General features: G+C 54.8%; 2 protein-coding genes across 2 annotated transcripts; one reads left to right on the top strand and one right to left on the bottom strand.

Annotated features, from left to right (window-relative positions):
* Positions 1-6,080: 6,080 nt before the first annotated feature.
* On the bottom strand, positions 6,081-7,679 carry Bloc1s3 (biogenesis of lysosomal organelles complex 1 subunit 3). The gene is made up of 2 exons (XM_048330234.1): positions 7,289-7,679; positions 6,081-6,941 (listed from the first exon to the last, which is right to left on the bottom strand). Exons 1-2 carry the CDS (start codon positions 7,424-7,426, stop codon positions 6,330-6,332), a joined length of 750 nt encoding a protein of 249 aa, XP_048186191.1. The 5' UTR covers positions 7,427-7,679; the 3' UTR covers positions 6,081-6,329.
* A 189-nt stretch (positions 7,680-7,868) lies between these two features.
* Positions 7,869-12,181, top strand: Trappc6a (trafficking protein particle complex subunit 6A). Its single transcript, XM_048330235.1, has 6 exons — positions 7,869-7,985; positions 10,385-10,452; positions 10,549-10,666; positions 11,018-11,101; positions 11,235-11,328; positions 11,938-12,181. Exons 1-6 carry the CDS (start codon positions 7,902-7,904, stop codon positions 11,967-11,969), a joined length of 480 nt encoding a protein of 159 aa, XP_048186192.1. The 5' UTR covers positions 7,869-7,901; the 3' UTR covers positions 11,970-12,181.
* The last annotated feature ends 1,028 nt before the right edge of the window (positions 12,182-13,209 follow it).

Below are 13,209 nucleotides of genomic sequence, written 5' to 3'. Positions count from 1 at the left end.
GAGAGCATCTTGTATTATTATTTATTTATTTGCCAGTCCTGGGGCTTGAACTCAGGGTCTGAGCAATGTCCCTGGCTTCTTTTTGCTCAAGGCTAGCACTCTGCCACTTGGGCCACAGTGCCACTCTCCGCTTTTCCTGTTTATGTGGTGCTGAGGAATCAAACCCAGGGCTTCATGCGTGCTAGGCAAGCACTCTACCCTAAGCCACATTCCCAGCCTGGAGCATCAAGTATTTGGACGGCAAAGAACATGACCTTCAGGGCTCAAACTACAAAGAAATGTAGATAGCTAGGGGAGTGGCTCGACGGGACCCCCCTTGTGGGCGTGGCTTGTGGTGGGCACTGTTCCTGGTGGGTGTGTCTCTGGGCGTGGCTAAAGTGTCCGCCCCCTCCCCCTCCCCAGCAGGAAGCCCCCAGTTCAATACTTAGTATCTGAACAAGGAGAATAATAACCCAAATGTAAACGTGCTAATCCCCCAGAGAATTGGTAAATAACTGCTGGTATGCTAACAAATTCCTGACTTGCACGAGACCATGCCCAAGCCTGGCTTTTTTTTGTTGTTGTTGGTTTTTTGTTTTTGTTTTTAATTGGCAGAGCTAGGGATGAGACTCACCGTTATCCAGCTCAAATTTTCTTTTTCTTTTTTTTTAATTTTAGTTTTATGCCATTTCTACTTCTCTTTTATTTCTTTTTTGACATCTGGGTTATTTACTTTGCAAATACTTGTGGGTTTTTGAGTTATCTTCCTGTTATTGATTTCCGTCCTGACAGAGAACATATTTTGTAATATCTTGCTTTTGTAAACAGCATGGAGCTGGGTCTTGCCCTATTTTTAAAGTTTGCTTTTTTTTCAGCTAGGGTCTTGGGAGGCTCAGCACCTCTGGCTTGATAAGTTTTGGTAGTTCATCTTGCACTCCATCATTTTAGGCACACCTCCAGCCCAGCTTTTTGGCTCCTTAATTGGAGATAAAGAGTCTGGAGGAGTTTCTATCCAGGCTACCCCTGAACATGGATCCTCCACATCTCAGCCTTCTGAGCAGCTAAGATTGCTGACAGCCTCCATATCCAACTTAAAAAAAATATATATGTATTTACTTTCTTTTCTTTCTCTTTCTCTCTCTCTCTTTCTTCTTTTCTTTTTTTTTTTCCGGTCACGGAGCTTGAACTCAGGTCCTGGGTGCTGTCCCTGAGCTTTTGTGCTCAAGGCTAGAGTTCTACCACTTTGAGCCACAGCTCCACTTCCCAACTACACCCTTTCTATTTAAACAAAAATAATTGTAATGCACTATGGATTTGTGACAGATGGAAGCCCCTGGGATAGGCCCATGTGGGGAGGAGGGCAGCTCCACTCCTGAGGTTTGCATGCCTGTGTGAATGAGTGCTGAGCCCCCGGAGGGCATCTGGAACCAGCCCCAGATGCTCCCCCACCATCCAAAGGAGCCGCTAGAACAACAAAACGAAGACACAGAACTAAAACACCTACCAAGGAAACAAAAGGGGATCATGAAAAATACCACGAATCCAAAATAATGTGAAAACAGGACAACAAAGACCAGATGGAAAAATAAATTTAAAAATATATAAAGACCAGATGGGAGAGAGACCCAAGAATAAAAAAAAAGAAGACAAGGAATCGATTTATACTAATCTGTACAGATTATCACATTGAACCTAAACTGTGTAAAGATCTAATTATGTGACAAAGATTGTCAGTCTGCATAAAGTCCAAACATATGCTGCCCCCAACAACTGTATGTTAGCCAGGCATGGTAATACAAGCTTGTAAATCCCAGCACTTGGGAGACGGAGGGAGAAAAGGACACTCTCAATAAACAGCCACAAAAACAAAAGAAATGTACTTTAAATTTTTTTTTTTTTTTTTTTTGCCAGTCCTGGGCATTGAACTTAGGGCCTGGGCACTGTCCCTGGCTTCTTTTTGTTCAAGGCTAGCACTCTGCCACTTGAGCCACAGCACCCACTTCTGGCCGTTTTCTATATATGTGGTGCTCAGGAATCGAACCCAGGGCTTCATGTGTACAAGGCAAGCACTCTTGCCACTAGGCCATATTCCCAACCCAGAAGTGTACTTTAAATATAAAGACTTCCGATACAACAGGTTACTCAAAATGGATTACAGCTCCAAACATAAAACCAACAACTCTAAAACTCCTAGAAGGGCCAGGCGTCATTGGCGCGTACATATCCTAGCTACTCAGGAGGCTGAGATCTAAGGATCAAGGTTCTAAGCCAGTGGGGACAAGAAGGTCCAGGAGACTTTTTATCCCTAGTGAACCACCAAAAAGCTAGAAGTAGAGCTGTGGCTCAAGTAGTAGCGCGCTGGCCTAGAGCAAATTAGAGAGAAAAAAAGAAAAAAGAAAAAAAAAAAAAAAAGCCCAGAAACAGCTCCCAGGTCCTGAGTTAAAATTTTAAAACCCCACAACGAAAGCTGTGAAATTACACGCACCGACCACACGGTGGCGTCATGGCGCCCTCCAGCACCAACCCTAGGAAACTGGAAACACCCACATAGGTGTGCGGTTCACCCGCAAGACACACGCGGGAAGGGCAAACAACCCAAATACTCACTTGCCAGTGGATAACCAAGTCACAGCGCACCCGTAAAGCCCCTCGATCTGCCGTGAGAAAGGACAAGCCTGAGCCACGCCCCTAACCCAAGAAAAACCAATTGGAATCGGGGGCGTGGCTTTGGGGCATGGCCCAGGGCAGGGCTCAAGTCAGAGTTCAGGCCTTAACAAGATCACAAGCCCTGAGTTCAAACCTCAGCACAGCTGAAATAAAAACGCGGGGGAGGGAAGGGGGAAGCCCTATTTCTGGAGGGGGGAATGTTTGTTTCCAGACAGATCATCTCACTCTGTAGCACAAGCTAACCTAGAAGTTCTGATCCTTCAACCTCTTCCTCCTGAGTACTGGGATTACAGGCATATGCTGCCACACCGAGCACTATTTCAGAATTCTAAATAATGTGTGGTGAAGTGGTGGCTTCCTGCTGTAATCTGTGTTGTTCTTGAATCTGAAGTTACAAGGTCAACATGAAGTCTGTTGGGCTTTTTCTCCCCTTAGGAGTCTCACGTTTGCGTGCCAGGCAGAACTCTCACATGTGGGCAACACATCTTGCCTGGCTTTTTCTGGTTAATTGGAGATAGAATCTCAAGGACTTTTCGGCCATCCTGGCCAAGAAAACTATTTTCACATGTTATTCTCTAACTAGGAACGCAAGAAAAAAAAAAGTCAACTTTTTATTCATGGAGTTTTATTCCTTTAATGCTGGAAAAACTTCAAGGAAAAGATGACACTGTGTGGCTTTTTCCCCGTGGAGTGGTTACATCTCCGAGGACTAATTCTGAGTTAGTGCAACAAATAGGAAAAGAAAACTACGTGAAGCAGGTCCTGGTGGTCACACTTGTAATGCCAGCTACTTGGGAGGCGAGAGTTCTAGAGAATCCAGGTCCAAAGCCAGCAGAGAAGTCTAGATGACTCTTATTTCCAATGAACCACATGAGGCTGGTTGGCAGAGCACCAGCTGTGAGCAAGAAAGCTTAGTGAGAGCGTGAGGCCCTGAGTTCAAACTCTGGTATCATATCAAATAGGCCAGAAGATGTGGCTCAGAGTTAGAAAAAAAATTTTAAACAATCTACAGTGCTACCGTGCCTTTAAAGTTAGCATGAAGGGAAACGTGGGCGGTCAGGGCCAGGCTCTGGCTGAACCTTTGTGCGGGTTGGGCCCGGGGAAGGCACCTCAAGGGAGCTGATGTCCAGACTTTGGTATGCAGCCATTCAGTTTTCCCACAGGGCTGCCGTGTTCCCCAGGACTTCCAACAGAGGGCGGTAGAGAGCCAGAGAGAAGGGCTGGCAGGCTAGCACAGTTTGGCTGTCAAGGCTTTTCCCTGGGCCTTAATGGTCCCCGAAGGGAGCTGGATGTACCGGTGCCAGCTCTGAGGGCAGCATGGAGCCCAGCAGACTTCAGATCCAGTGGTGGAGGAGCTCAGGGATGGTGGATGCCTTAGCAGCGCCTCCCTTCTCTCCCCGGCGATAGAAAATTCCAGTCATGCATTCCTGCCATTATGTACATACTCCTTCAACATGTGTCTACTGAGTCCCTGTTCCTTCTGCTCAAAGCCCCACCCTGGCCCACGCAGGAGGATGCCCCACCTGGGGACTCAGGGGCCTCAAATGGCCTCAGCCCAGTGCCGTGGGACCCAGAACTGATTCCATCAGGCTGGGCGTGGAAGCTCATCCCTGTATTCCCAGCACTCCAGAAGCTGAGGTAGGAAGATCACAAATTCAAGGCCAGCCTGACAGACTCCAAAAAATCAACAAAGAGGGGCTGGGAAGGTGACTTAGTGGTAGAGAGCTCGCCTAGCATGTGTGAAGCCCTGGGTTCGATTCCTCAGTTACCACATAAGCAGAAAAAGACAGAAGTGGTGCTGTGGATCAAGTTGTAGAGTGCTAGCCTTGAGCAAAAGGAACTCAGGGACAGAGCCCAGGCCCTGAGTTCAAGCCCCAGGAGTGGCAAAAGACAAAAAAATCAAGAAAGAAAAGCAACTGCAGGTCTTCAATGCACTGTGGTTTACACAGGGGCTTCTGTTTCTTCCCAAACAGCCCAGTCCAAGGCTGGCAGCTGCTCAAACCCAACGTCCTGGGTTTCCATATTGGCAAAACTGTCAACGGTCATTTCAAGTCAGCTCTGTCATTTGTGGCCGGTATGGATCCCATGTGCTCTTTGGTGCCTTGAAAAGGATAGGGACAGGCAGTGAAGGGGGAGGGAGTCTCTATGTGGAACCCAGGGCCTTCTAAGGCCAGCACTCTACCACCAAGCACCATCCTGAACCAGTACTTATGGGGATTTTTCAGAGACAGTCAAGTCATCAGCTACGGGTTGCTCAGTGAAGACTAAAGTTATTACCAGACTGAGAAGCAACCTACCTCCCTCTCACCTTGCTGGTGCTACATGCTTCTCCCTCTCCCCCCACCCCCCCCCAGCTCTCACCTCTGCAGGTAGAGCATGGAAGCTATTTCAGCAAGTGTTGTCAGTGGGATCTTGTTGAAACCAGGCATCCATGAGTTCGAGGCTGGTCCTCAACCTGTGGCACTATTGGGATGTGGTGGCACCTTTGGAGGAGGAGCCTAATGGAAGGAAGCTAGGTCATGGAGGGAGACACCCTAGAAGGAGATATTGGGACCCCAGCTCTTTGCTTCATCACCAGCTGCCCTGTGCACACCATGAGGAGGAGGCCCAAAGACAACACAGCCATGACCATGGACCACCAGCCAAAACCTTTCTGTGCTGTAGGTTGATTATCTCTGGCACTGTGGCTGACCCTGGGCCTTTGCATATACTATTCATGTTAGTTTTCTCCAGCTACGACCCCTCGCCTATTGATAAGGGCTCAGGGAAGTCATATGACCACCCCTGTCCCAGGCCAAGCCAGAGTCTGTCAAATCCCCTCCTTTATGACTACTCATAGTGCCAGAGGAAATACATCTAAGCCATAAATTAAGAGTCCCCAAACTATTTATAGATGTTCTATTAAGGTCTATTCCTTCCTCACTGGACTGTGAGCCCTGTGAAGGCAGAGACTGATTGTGGGATCCCCTGCACCCAAGCATTGGCCCGGGACCTCCAAAATGTGTGTTGAACTAATTTAATACAAATAAGTGAACAATCAGGGCAAAAATATGAGGGGCTTCACCTTCAACAAGTAAGGACTAGAGGTCTGAGGGAAATCGCCAGCTAACCTAACTCCTGGTTCATGAGGGAAGCAAAGAGGCACTGATCAGGAGGAGGAAAGGTCTAAGGTTTGATGTGTCCACCGGCCTCATCCTCACCTCTCCATCCTGAGGCGGAGAAGACGACCTTGGCAAGCCAGGTTGATGCTGGTGGCTCACACTTGTCATCCCAGCTACAGAGGAGGCTGAGCTCTGAGGATTGAAGTTTGAAGCCAGGACAGGAAGATCCATGAGACTCTTATCTCCATGTAACAACCAAAAAGCTGTAAGTAGAACTGTGGCTCAAGTGGTAGAGCACCAGACTTGGGGGGGGGGCCCAAGGGGGGGAAGCTCAAGGACAGCACACAGGCCCTGAGTTCAAGCCGCAGCACCAGTACAATCAAAGTGAAACAAAAGTCAGAGAGGGTAGGAGTGGTGGGACACGCTGAGGCCCAAGTAGAGAAACCAGAGCACTATCCATGGAGTTCGGGTTAGCCCTCGAGTCCCAGGACGACCAAGGGGTGGTGACAGGCAGCACAAGGAAAGAGCCAGGCCCTGGAAGCAGCAGTCAGGTGGTGGGGGCCGCACACTCACAAGGCCCGGCTAGGCCCGCGGCCCCGGGTCTTGCTCCGGTTCGGTTCCCGGCACACCGCGGATATCCGGCAGCAGGCGACAGCCAGCCACGATGTCCAGGCGCTCTGCCAGCGCGCTGAGGTCCCCGCGCGCCAGGCGCACGCTGTGGGCGGCCGCCAGCCCCGCGGCCTGGGCGGCCGCCAGCCTCCCAGCCAAGGCGGCCACATCGCGGCCCGCCCGGCGGTACACGCCACTCACGGCGGCCGCCACGTCGTGGTCCAGCCGCGCCTGGCTCTCGGCCAGCCGGAGCTGCAGCAGCGAGCGCACGGGCGCGGCGGCCGGGCTCTCCTCGGCCGCCCAGGCCTCGCCGGCCGCGGCCTCGGCCGCCGCGCCCCGCTGCACCACGAGCGGAGGCAGGTCCCGGGGCGCCGCCGCCGGCTCCGGCTCGGCCTCCGAGTCGGTCTCCGCCGCCTCCCCGGCTACGCGCAGCCCCGTGGGGCGGCCGCGCGTCGGCCCCGCGGGGCCCAGGTACAGCTCCTCCTCCGAGGACGACGCCGACAGCTCCGAGTCCGTCTCGGCCGCCTCCCCCGGCACCACTGTGCCCGGCCTCCGCCGACGGCCCCGGGACGCCATGGCGCGCGTCTGGAGAGGGGGCGAGAGAAGCGAGGGGTCGGCGGGAGCCCTGGGCGCCGAATTCCCAGACTGGGCCTCAGTTTCTCTCCGGTTGACGACAGAGGAGCAACGGTTGGGGAAACCGAGACGCGGACCCGCCCAGACTCCCGGGCTCTCCCGCCGAGCTCCTTCCGAATTTACCTCCCACCCCAGGCCACACCCTCCGCACCGCAGACCCGGAAGCACGCGGGCGACTCGGGAGCAGCCCCGGGGACCCGGGCCTGTTTCGGGAAGGACGGTCGCGCACGGAGGGGCGACGCACGGCCTGGGGTCAAGGGTCCACCGCAACCACCCCCACGCCCAGGCCCAGGCCGTACCAGGTCTCCTGAGCGCAGGCAACCTGCGAGACGCCGGGCTTGGCGGAAGTGAGGAGGCTTCACTGTGGGAGATGGGCGGGCTACACTGCTAGCCAATAGGAGAGCATTACGCCACGACAGCGTGGGAGACCAAGGCATGACGGACAGTTCACCTACCAATCACGGTGGCAAGTTCTCAGTAACCACCGTGAGGCGTGGAGGCAGCGTAGTCACGTGAATGCAAACGCGACCAATAGAGAAAGGGCTGTTCAGGTGCTTCCGTGTTGTGCTTCCAGGAACGTGCTGCAATGGACAAATAGGGTTCTTGTAAACCTGAGGACGTCACGTGTCAATCAGGATGGAGCCAATAGGAATGCTCGAAGATTCGGAAACAGAGAAGCAATCTACCTACGGGCGGAAGAAGTTACGATATTTGGCCAATGAAAACACAGCAAGTCTGAATTTTTGTCTCCCACGCTCACGCGTCTGCGGCGTGAGCCCACGGAGGGAGGGCGTGGCTACTTTGAAACACCAATAGGAGCCTGAGTGGGCGGTTCCCGGAGGCAGGGCTTTTGTAACCACACCAATAGGAGCAGGGGACTCTGGGCAGCCGTTCGGCAAGGTAGTCTGGCGCATGGCGGACACGGTGTTGTTCGAGTTTCTGCACACCGAGATGGTGGCGGAGCTATGGGCTCCGGACCTCAACCCCGGCCCGGGGGTGAGCGCCGGGTCCTGGGAGGGTGGAGTGCGGAGGTGGCGAGGATCGCGTCGTAAAGCCCGGGTGGAAGGCTCGGGGTGTGCGGGTCCGAGCCCTGGGCCCCGCCGCTGCCTCGCGGAGTTTGGGTCCGCGGCGGGGACTGGCTCGCCGGTTGTTGCCAGGGTTGAATGACGTGACTCGGGGTGAAGCCCTGGCGGTGGGTAATTATAGTAATTGGCGATTCTAGGGCGCGAGGAGGGCTCGCCCCCACCAAGCACCCAATGACTTAATCTTCGTGTTTTAATTTCCTCTGAAAACTTGGACGTCAGGGCAGCTCCGAACTCTCAAAGTTGGAGCCCCTGAGACTATCTTAGGGTGGTTTCTCCTCCCTTCGTTAAGTCATTCAACAAACGTTTGCAAAGACCTACAAGGCAGGCCAGTACTGGGGTTCAAGTGGAGGAGGATGGAGGACTGAGGCCAGACTGGGAAAAAGCGTGAGACCTTAAAGAAAAAAAAAACAAAAACTAATAAGCAAAAGACCTGGAGGTTCTGGAGGTGAAGCTCAGGTGGTAGAGCACCTTGCCCAGTAACCATGAAGCCCTAAGTCCAATCATCAGGGGAGAGGAGAGAGACAGACTGTTTATGATTGTTTAGGCAGGTGTTCTACCACCTAGTTGTTTTGCTCTTAGTTGGTTTTTCAGATAGGATCTCACACTTTTGCCTGGGTCAGCCTTCAACCAGGATCCTCTGCCTCTTAAGAAGTTGAGACACAAGTTGTATCAATATATTTGACTTGCTATAGAGATAAGGTCTAATTTTTTGGCCTTACCTGGCCTTTGATGCTCTGGCTCTCTGCCTGCCAAGTAGCTGGAATTACAGGCATGAATGAACAACTTGTCATTTCCTAAACAATACAGTATAACAACTATATACATATAATTTGCCTTGTAAATGTCTTAGTACTTGATGCTATGCAAATGCTATGGAATATGCAATCTCACCAGTTATTTGCATTATAATCATCTAGATCTGATTTACAGTTAATGGAAAGGCTAGGTGTTGGCTCTGTGTTAGAAGGTTTGCCTAGCAGGCGCAAAGGTCCTAGGTTCCAACTCCAACACTGCAAATGTCCAGTCTGTGGGAGATTCTGTAGTTTCTGTGCACACACTACTTCCTATAAAGGGCCTGAGCCTCCTTGGATTTTTATCCTGGGGGTGCTGAGGGAGATGGGTTTTATCTGAGTCCTTAAAACCAGCCTCCAAGGTAGGTATCACCATCCTGGAGTTTTGTTTTGTAACGGGATCTGACTATGTAACCCAGGCTTGTCTGGAACTCAGCAATCCTGCCACACCTCCTGAGGGCTGGGGTTACATGTGTGCACCATCACACCTAGCTTTTACGGAGGTGGGGCTGGAGCTGGGAAGAGGGTCTCTTCTGAAGCCACACAGGATTAACCAGTCAGAGGCAAAATGAGAACCCCAGTCGCCCAGGTGGCTGGGGAACTGCCCCTCACCCTCAGGCTGCATTGGCTAGACTGATCTTTGGTGGCTGCCATTGGTCCTCACCTGGATCCTGGCCTTGAGGAGGTCCCCTCCCCGATGTTATGTCCTTTCCTTTCCCTTGGGAAGCAGGTGTGGTGAGCCCCAGAAAAGCCTTTGACTCTAAGCCAGGCTCTAGCCTATTCATGGGAACGAGAGAGTTCCCTGCCTTATACTTTCTGGGAGCATGACAACCCCCCCAGTTCCTAAGAGCTTTGCAAGGACTTGTCAGAAAGTTCTAGTTTTCTTTCTGTGAGCTTCCAAGGGTAGGGAGGCAACTGAGGTGGAGGCAGGGAGGAGGCTCTCCCCTCTCTTCCTTCTGTCTCTGCCCCTCTCCATTACTCCTCTACCTCTCATACCCCAACAGCAGTGACAGCTCACTGCCATCACAGGGAGTGAGCCCCATTGCATGTGGGGAAACTGAGGCATGGAGCCACAAGATAAGCTGCCCCAGGATCCAAACCTAGGCAGTGTCAAGTTCATGGATCCTGCCGGCTCCTTCACCATGCCTGGTCTGGCTCACCTCTCTCAGCTCTGCCCTGTATTCTTAGCCACATTGTCAGTGGGCATTGTTGGGGCACCTGTTACCCCACTAAGGCCTGGCAGACAAGTCCTTGGAGGACACAGAAATGTGCTGGGTGAGGGAGGGAGTGCTGAGTTGTCTCTGGCATGCTGGTACAAAGAGGGGACAGGATGTATGGAAGCCTCACTGGAAGAGTGCCATGGGGTGCCACAGCCCCTGGCTCACCAACATCTGGACTGTGCTAGGCGGTGGGGTGCACAGCCCCCAAACTCAGCCCCCCCCCAGGGTTCTTAATCCCCTACTGGCTGCTGCTGGAGTGGTAGCCAGGGACCTCTGAGTCTCTCCCCCTGGCCTTGCAGGGACAGAAGACCAGCCTGTCGGTTCTGGAGGGCATCGGCTTCCGCGTGGGCCAGGCTTTGGGTGAGAGGTGAGCACCCTCCCCACCTCCCGCTGCCTCTGCCTCTAACCCACACTCCCAACATCAGTGAGGCCCACCTGCCCTCCCCCACCCTCCTTTTACCAGGCTGCCACGGGAGACCCTGGCCTTCAGGGAGGAGCTGGATGTGCTCAAGTTCCTGTGCAAGGACCTGTGGGTGGCCATATTCCAAAAGCAGATGGATGGGCTCCGCACCAACCACCAGGTTGGGGGCCGCTGGGAGGAGTGGGGAGGGGGACCACCCCCACATCTCCCACCCCCTGGGCTGGAGGCAGAACCCCTCCTTTCCAGGGACAGCTTCCCTTCATCCCCTGTGAGGGGCCAGGGTTGGTGTTTGCAGAGAGCATTACAGTGTGGCTGGGGTCTGGGGGCGTGGCCTTGGTGGGCGTGGCCAGGGCCCCTTGTCTCTGTACCCACTCTGGCCTGGTGGGCCAGCCTAGCCCAAGTCCACAGCCTTGGGCCTTCCTGCAGATCTGAAGAATGAGCCCAACACAGGGGTGCCAAGCAGGTGGGAATGTGGGTGATGGGACTCCCACAGCTGATTCTCTGCCTACAGGGGACCTATGTCCTGCAAGACAACAACTTCCCCCTCCTGGTGCCCATGGCCTCAGGCCTTCAGTACCTGGAGGAAGCACCCAAGGTATGGGGGTGGGAGCATGCCCTTCCTGTCCCCCTCCTGCCCACTCCCCCATGTTAGGCTCCTCCCAGGTTGGGGACCTGGGTGCTGGCCTTCCCCCTTCCCACAGTGGTCTGTGTTCCCCTCTCCCCCCCAGTTCCTGGCATTCACCTGTGGCCTTCTATGTGGCACGCTCCGGACCCTGGGCGTCCACAGCCTGGTCACTGCCTCCGTGACAACCCTGCCTGCCTGTGAGTCGTGGGGGGCTCCTTGTCCTGGGAGTGCTAGGGACTGGGGAGGTGGCTTGAAGAGCCCAGCTGCCAGGCCCCAAGGGACAGAGGCAGAAGATGGAGCTCAGACATCTTTTTTCAGCAGCGCAGGCTGGAAACGAATTGTGAGGCAATTTCCAACATTTCTTCCAGCACAGAACCTAGAGGCCAAAACACCTCCTGGTGTGGCTGGTTTCAGATGAGATGGGTGGGAACCTGCAGCCCCCTGGTGAATGTCCTACAGGCCCCCTAACTGACCAACCACCAGAGTCCCCTTCCTGCCAAGGATATCCTGTGAAAAGCTCCCTTCTGGACCCCACTTCCAGCCCCTGGTGGGCCTGGTGGGCCGGGCCTGCACGGTGCATGTGCAGAGGCCTGGCTGGCTCCTCCCGGCCTCCCACACAGCCCAGGTGCGGGCCAGGTAGGTGGGGGCAGCACCCCCCTTTGATCCACTCACCCATCCTATTGAGGTGTGGCCTGGGCCACCCAGGCTGCCATTGAAGGGCAGGAGTGAAGTCTGAGCTGGGCGGGTGCCCTCTGCCCCCCTCCCCCATCCTAAGCTCCAGGTAAAACAGCCTTTCTCCCTTCCAGGTAGGTTCCAGGTGGTGATCCTCAGGTCCTGACGGCGCCGGGCTGCCCAGCTCCCCACCTCAAGAGATGGGCATGTCTTGGCCCAGCACCCAACCCTGGCTGCTGGAATGTGGTCTTAGGGCTGGTGCTGTCGAGTTCTGGGAGTCCTGGGAGGCAGGTGGGCCCCCACAGTCGGGACTGGTATGGAGGGACCCGGGTGCATCACGCCAGGTGGCAGGAGCCCAATAAAGGTTCTTCATGTAGAGTCGAAGTAGAGCAGATGTCTGGGCCCTCTGTGGACCATCCAGTCTGAACCCCTGCTCCCCGCAGTCCTAGCCGCTCCCAGGAACTCTGCTTGTCACCCAGTCTGGAATGGCCCTTGGTGTGGTGAGAGGCAGTGGACTGTGCCCTGGCTCACTCCCCATCTTTCAAGAGCCCCCTCACCACCTCTGCCCACCCCCATGGCCTCAGCCCAAGCGAGGGCAGTGGTGGGTAGGAGTGGCAGTCCCAGGCCTGGACTTGCCACTCCTGCCTCCTGGGGGGCCCGGAGGACGGGGCTGCCCTGGCCAGTGCCTCAGAGGCCAGTGCTGCTGGGTCCCCTTGACCAGCAGACCACAGCACTTGGGGAGCCAGCCCCTGTGGGGAGATGACGCTGGAGGCAGTGAGACCCCTGGGGTGTCCAACTCCTCCCCCTCCATGGCAGGAGAGCTCTTGCCTTCAAGTTCCCACTCTATATGACTCAGGGCAAGGGGTATCCCTCCTCTGCCTCAGTTTCCTCATGTGTGAGGTGGGCAGGGCCGCAGCTGCAGTGTGGGGTGGGGGCACAGGTCACTGGGTAGCCAGGCCCTAGGCTGTTCCACGCGTGTGCTGTCGCCAGAGCGATATCTGAAGCATCTCAGACAGCACCCAGTAAGTGGGTCAGCAGCTGCCTGTGCTCAAGGCTGGGCCCTCCTGACAACCTGGAGAGGCAGCTGCTGCCTGGCCCACTCAGCAATGAGGAAGCCAAGGCCCAGGGGGTGAAGTCACTTCCCTAAGGTCACAAAGCCTTCAGACGTGCGTCCTCCTCACAGATGCTGCCTCCCCTGCACGGCCCCTTGGCCTCCAGATAAGGTGCCCAGACACCAGGGGCCGGCCCGGTGGCCAACTGCAAGGGGCCTAGCTGGTTCTGTCTCCATCCCTCTCTTGGGGTACAGCGTGCCCTGTTGGGGTGCCCAGTCCTAGAGAGCACCAGGCCAGGCAGCTGCCAAGTGGGGCGGGGACAGGCTGGCAAACCGGTCAGGCAGGAGGGCGGGC

This window comes from Perognathus longimembris, chromosome 20, assembly GCF_023159225.1.
Source record: "Perognathus longimembris pacificus isolate PPM17 chromosome 20, ASM2315922v1, whole genome shotgun sequence".
NCBI classification, from domain to species: domain Eukaryota; kingdom Metazoa; phylum Chordata; class Mammalia; order Rodentia; family Heteromyidae; genus Perognathus; species Perognathus longimembris.
Note: the sequence above shows the minus strand (reverse complement) of the source record. Positions and strands in the feature narration are given on the sequence as shown.

Bases quoted from the DNA above. Each gene is read 5' to 3' on its own strand.
- Bloc1s3 (XM_048330234.1), bottom strand. From the start codon at position 7,426: ATGCCTTGGTCTCCCACGCTGTCGTGGCGTAATGCTCTCCTATTGGCT. The intron at 6,942-7,288 runs GTACGGCCTGGG...CCCCCTCTCCAG, and splicing joins GCCTGCGCTCAGGAGACCTG to ACGCGCGCCATGGCGTCCCG.
- Trappc6a (XM_048330235.1), top strand. From the start codon at position 7,902: ATGGCGGACACGGTGTTGTTCGAGTTTCTGCACACCGAGATGGTGGCG. The intron at 10,453-10,548 runs GTGAGCACCCTC...TCCTTTTACCAG, and splicing joins GGCCAGGCTTTGGGTGAGAG to GCTGCCACGGGAGACCCTGG. The intron at 11,102-11,234 runs GTATGGGGGTGG...TCTCCCCCCCAG, and splicing joins ACCTGGAGGAAGCACCCAAG to TTCCTGGCATTCACCTGTGG.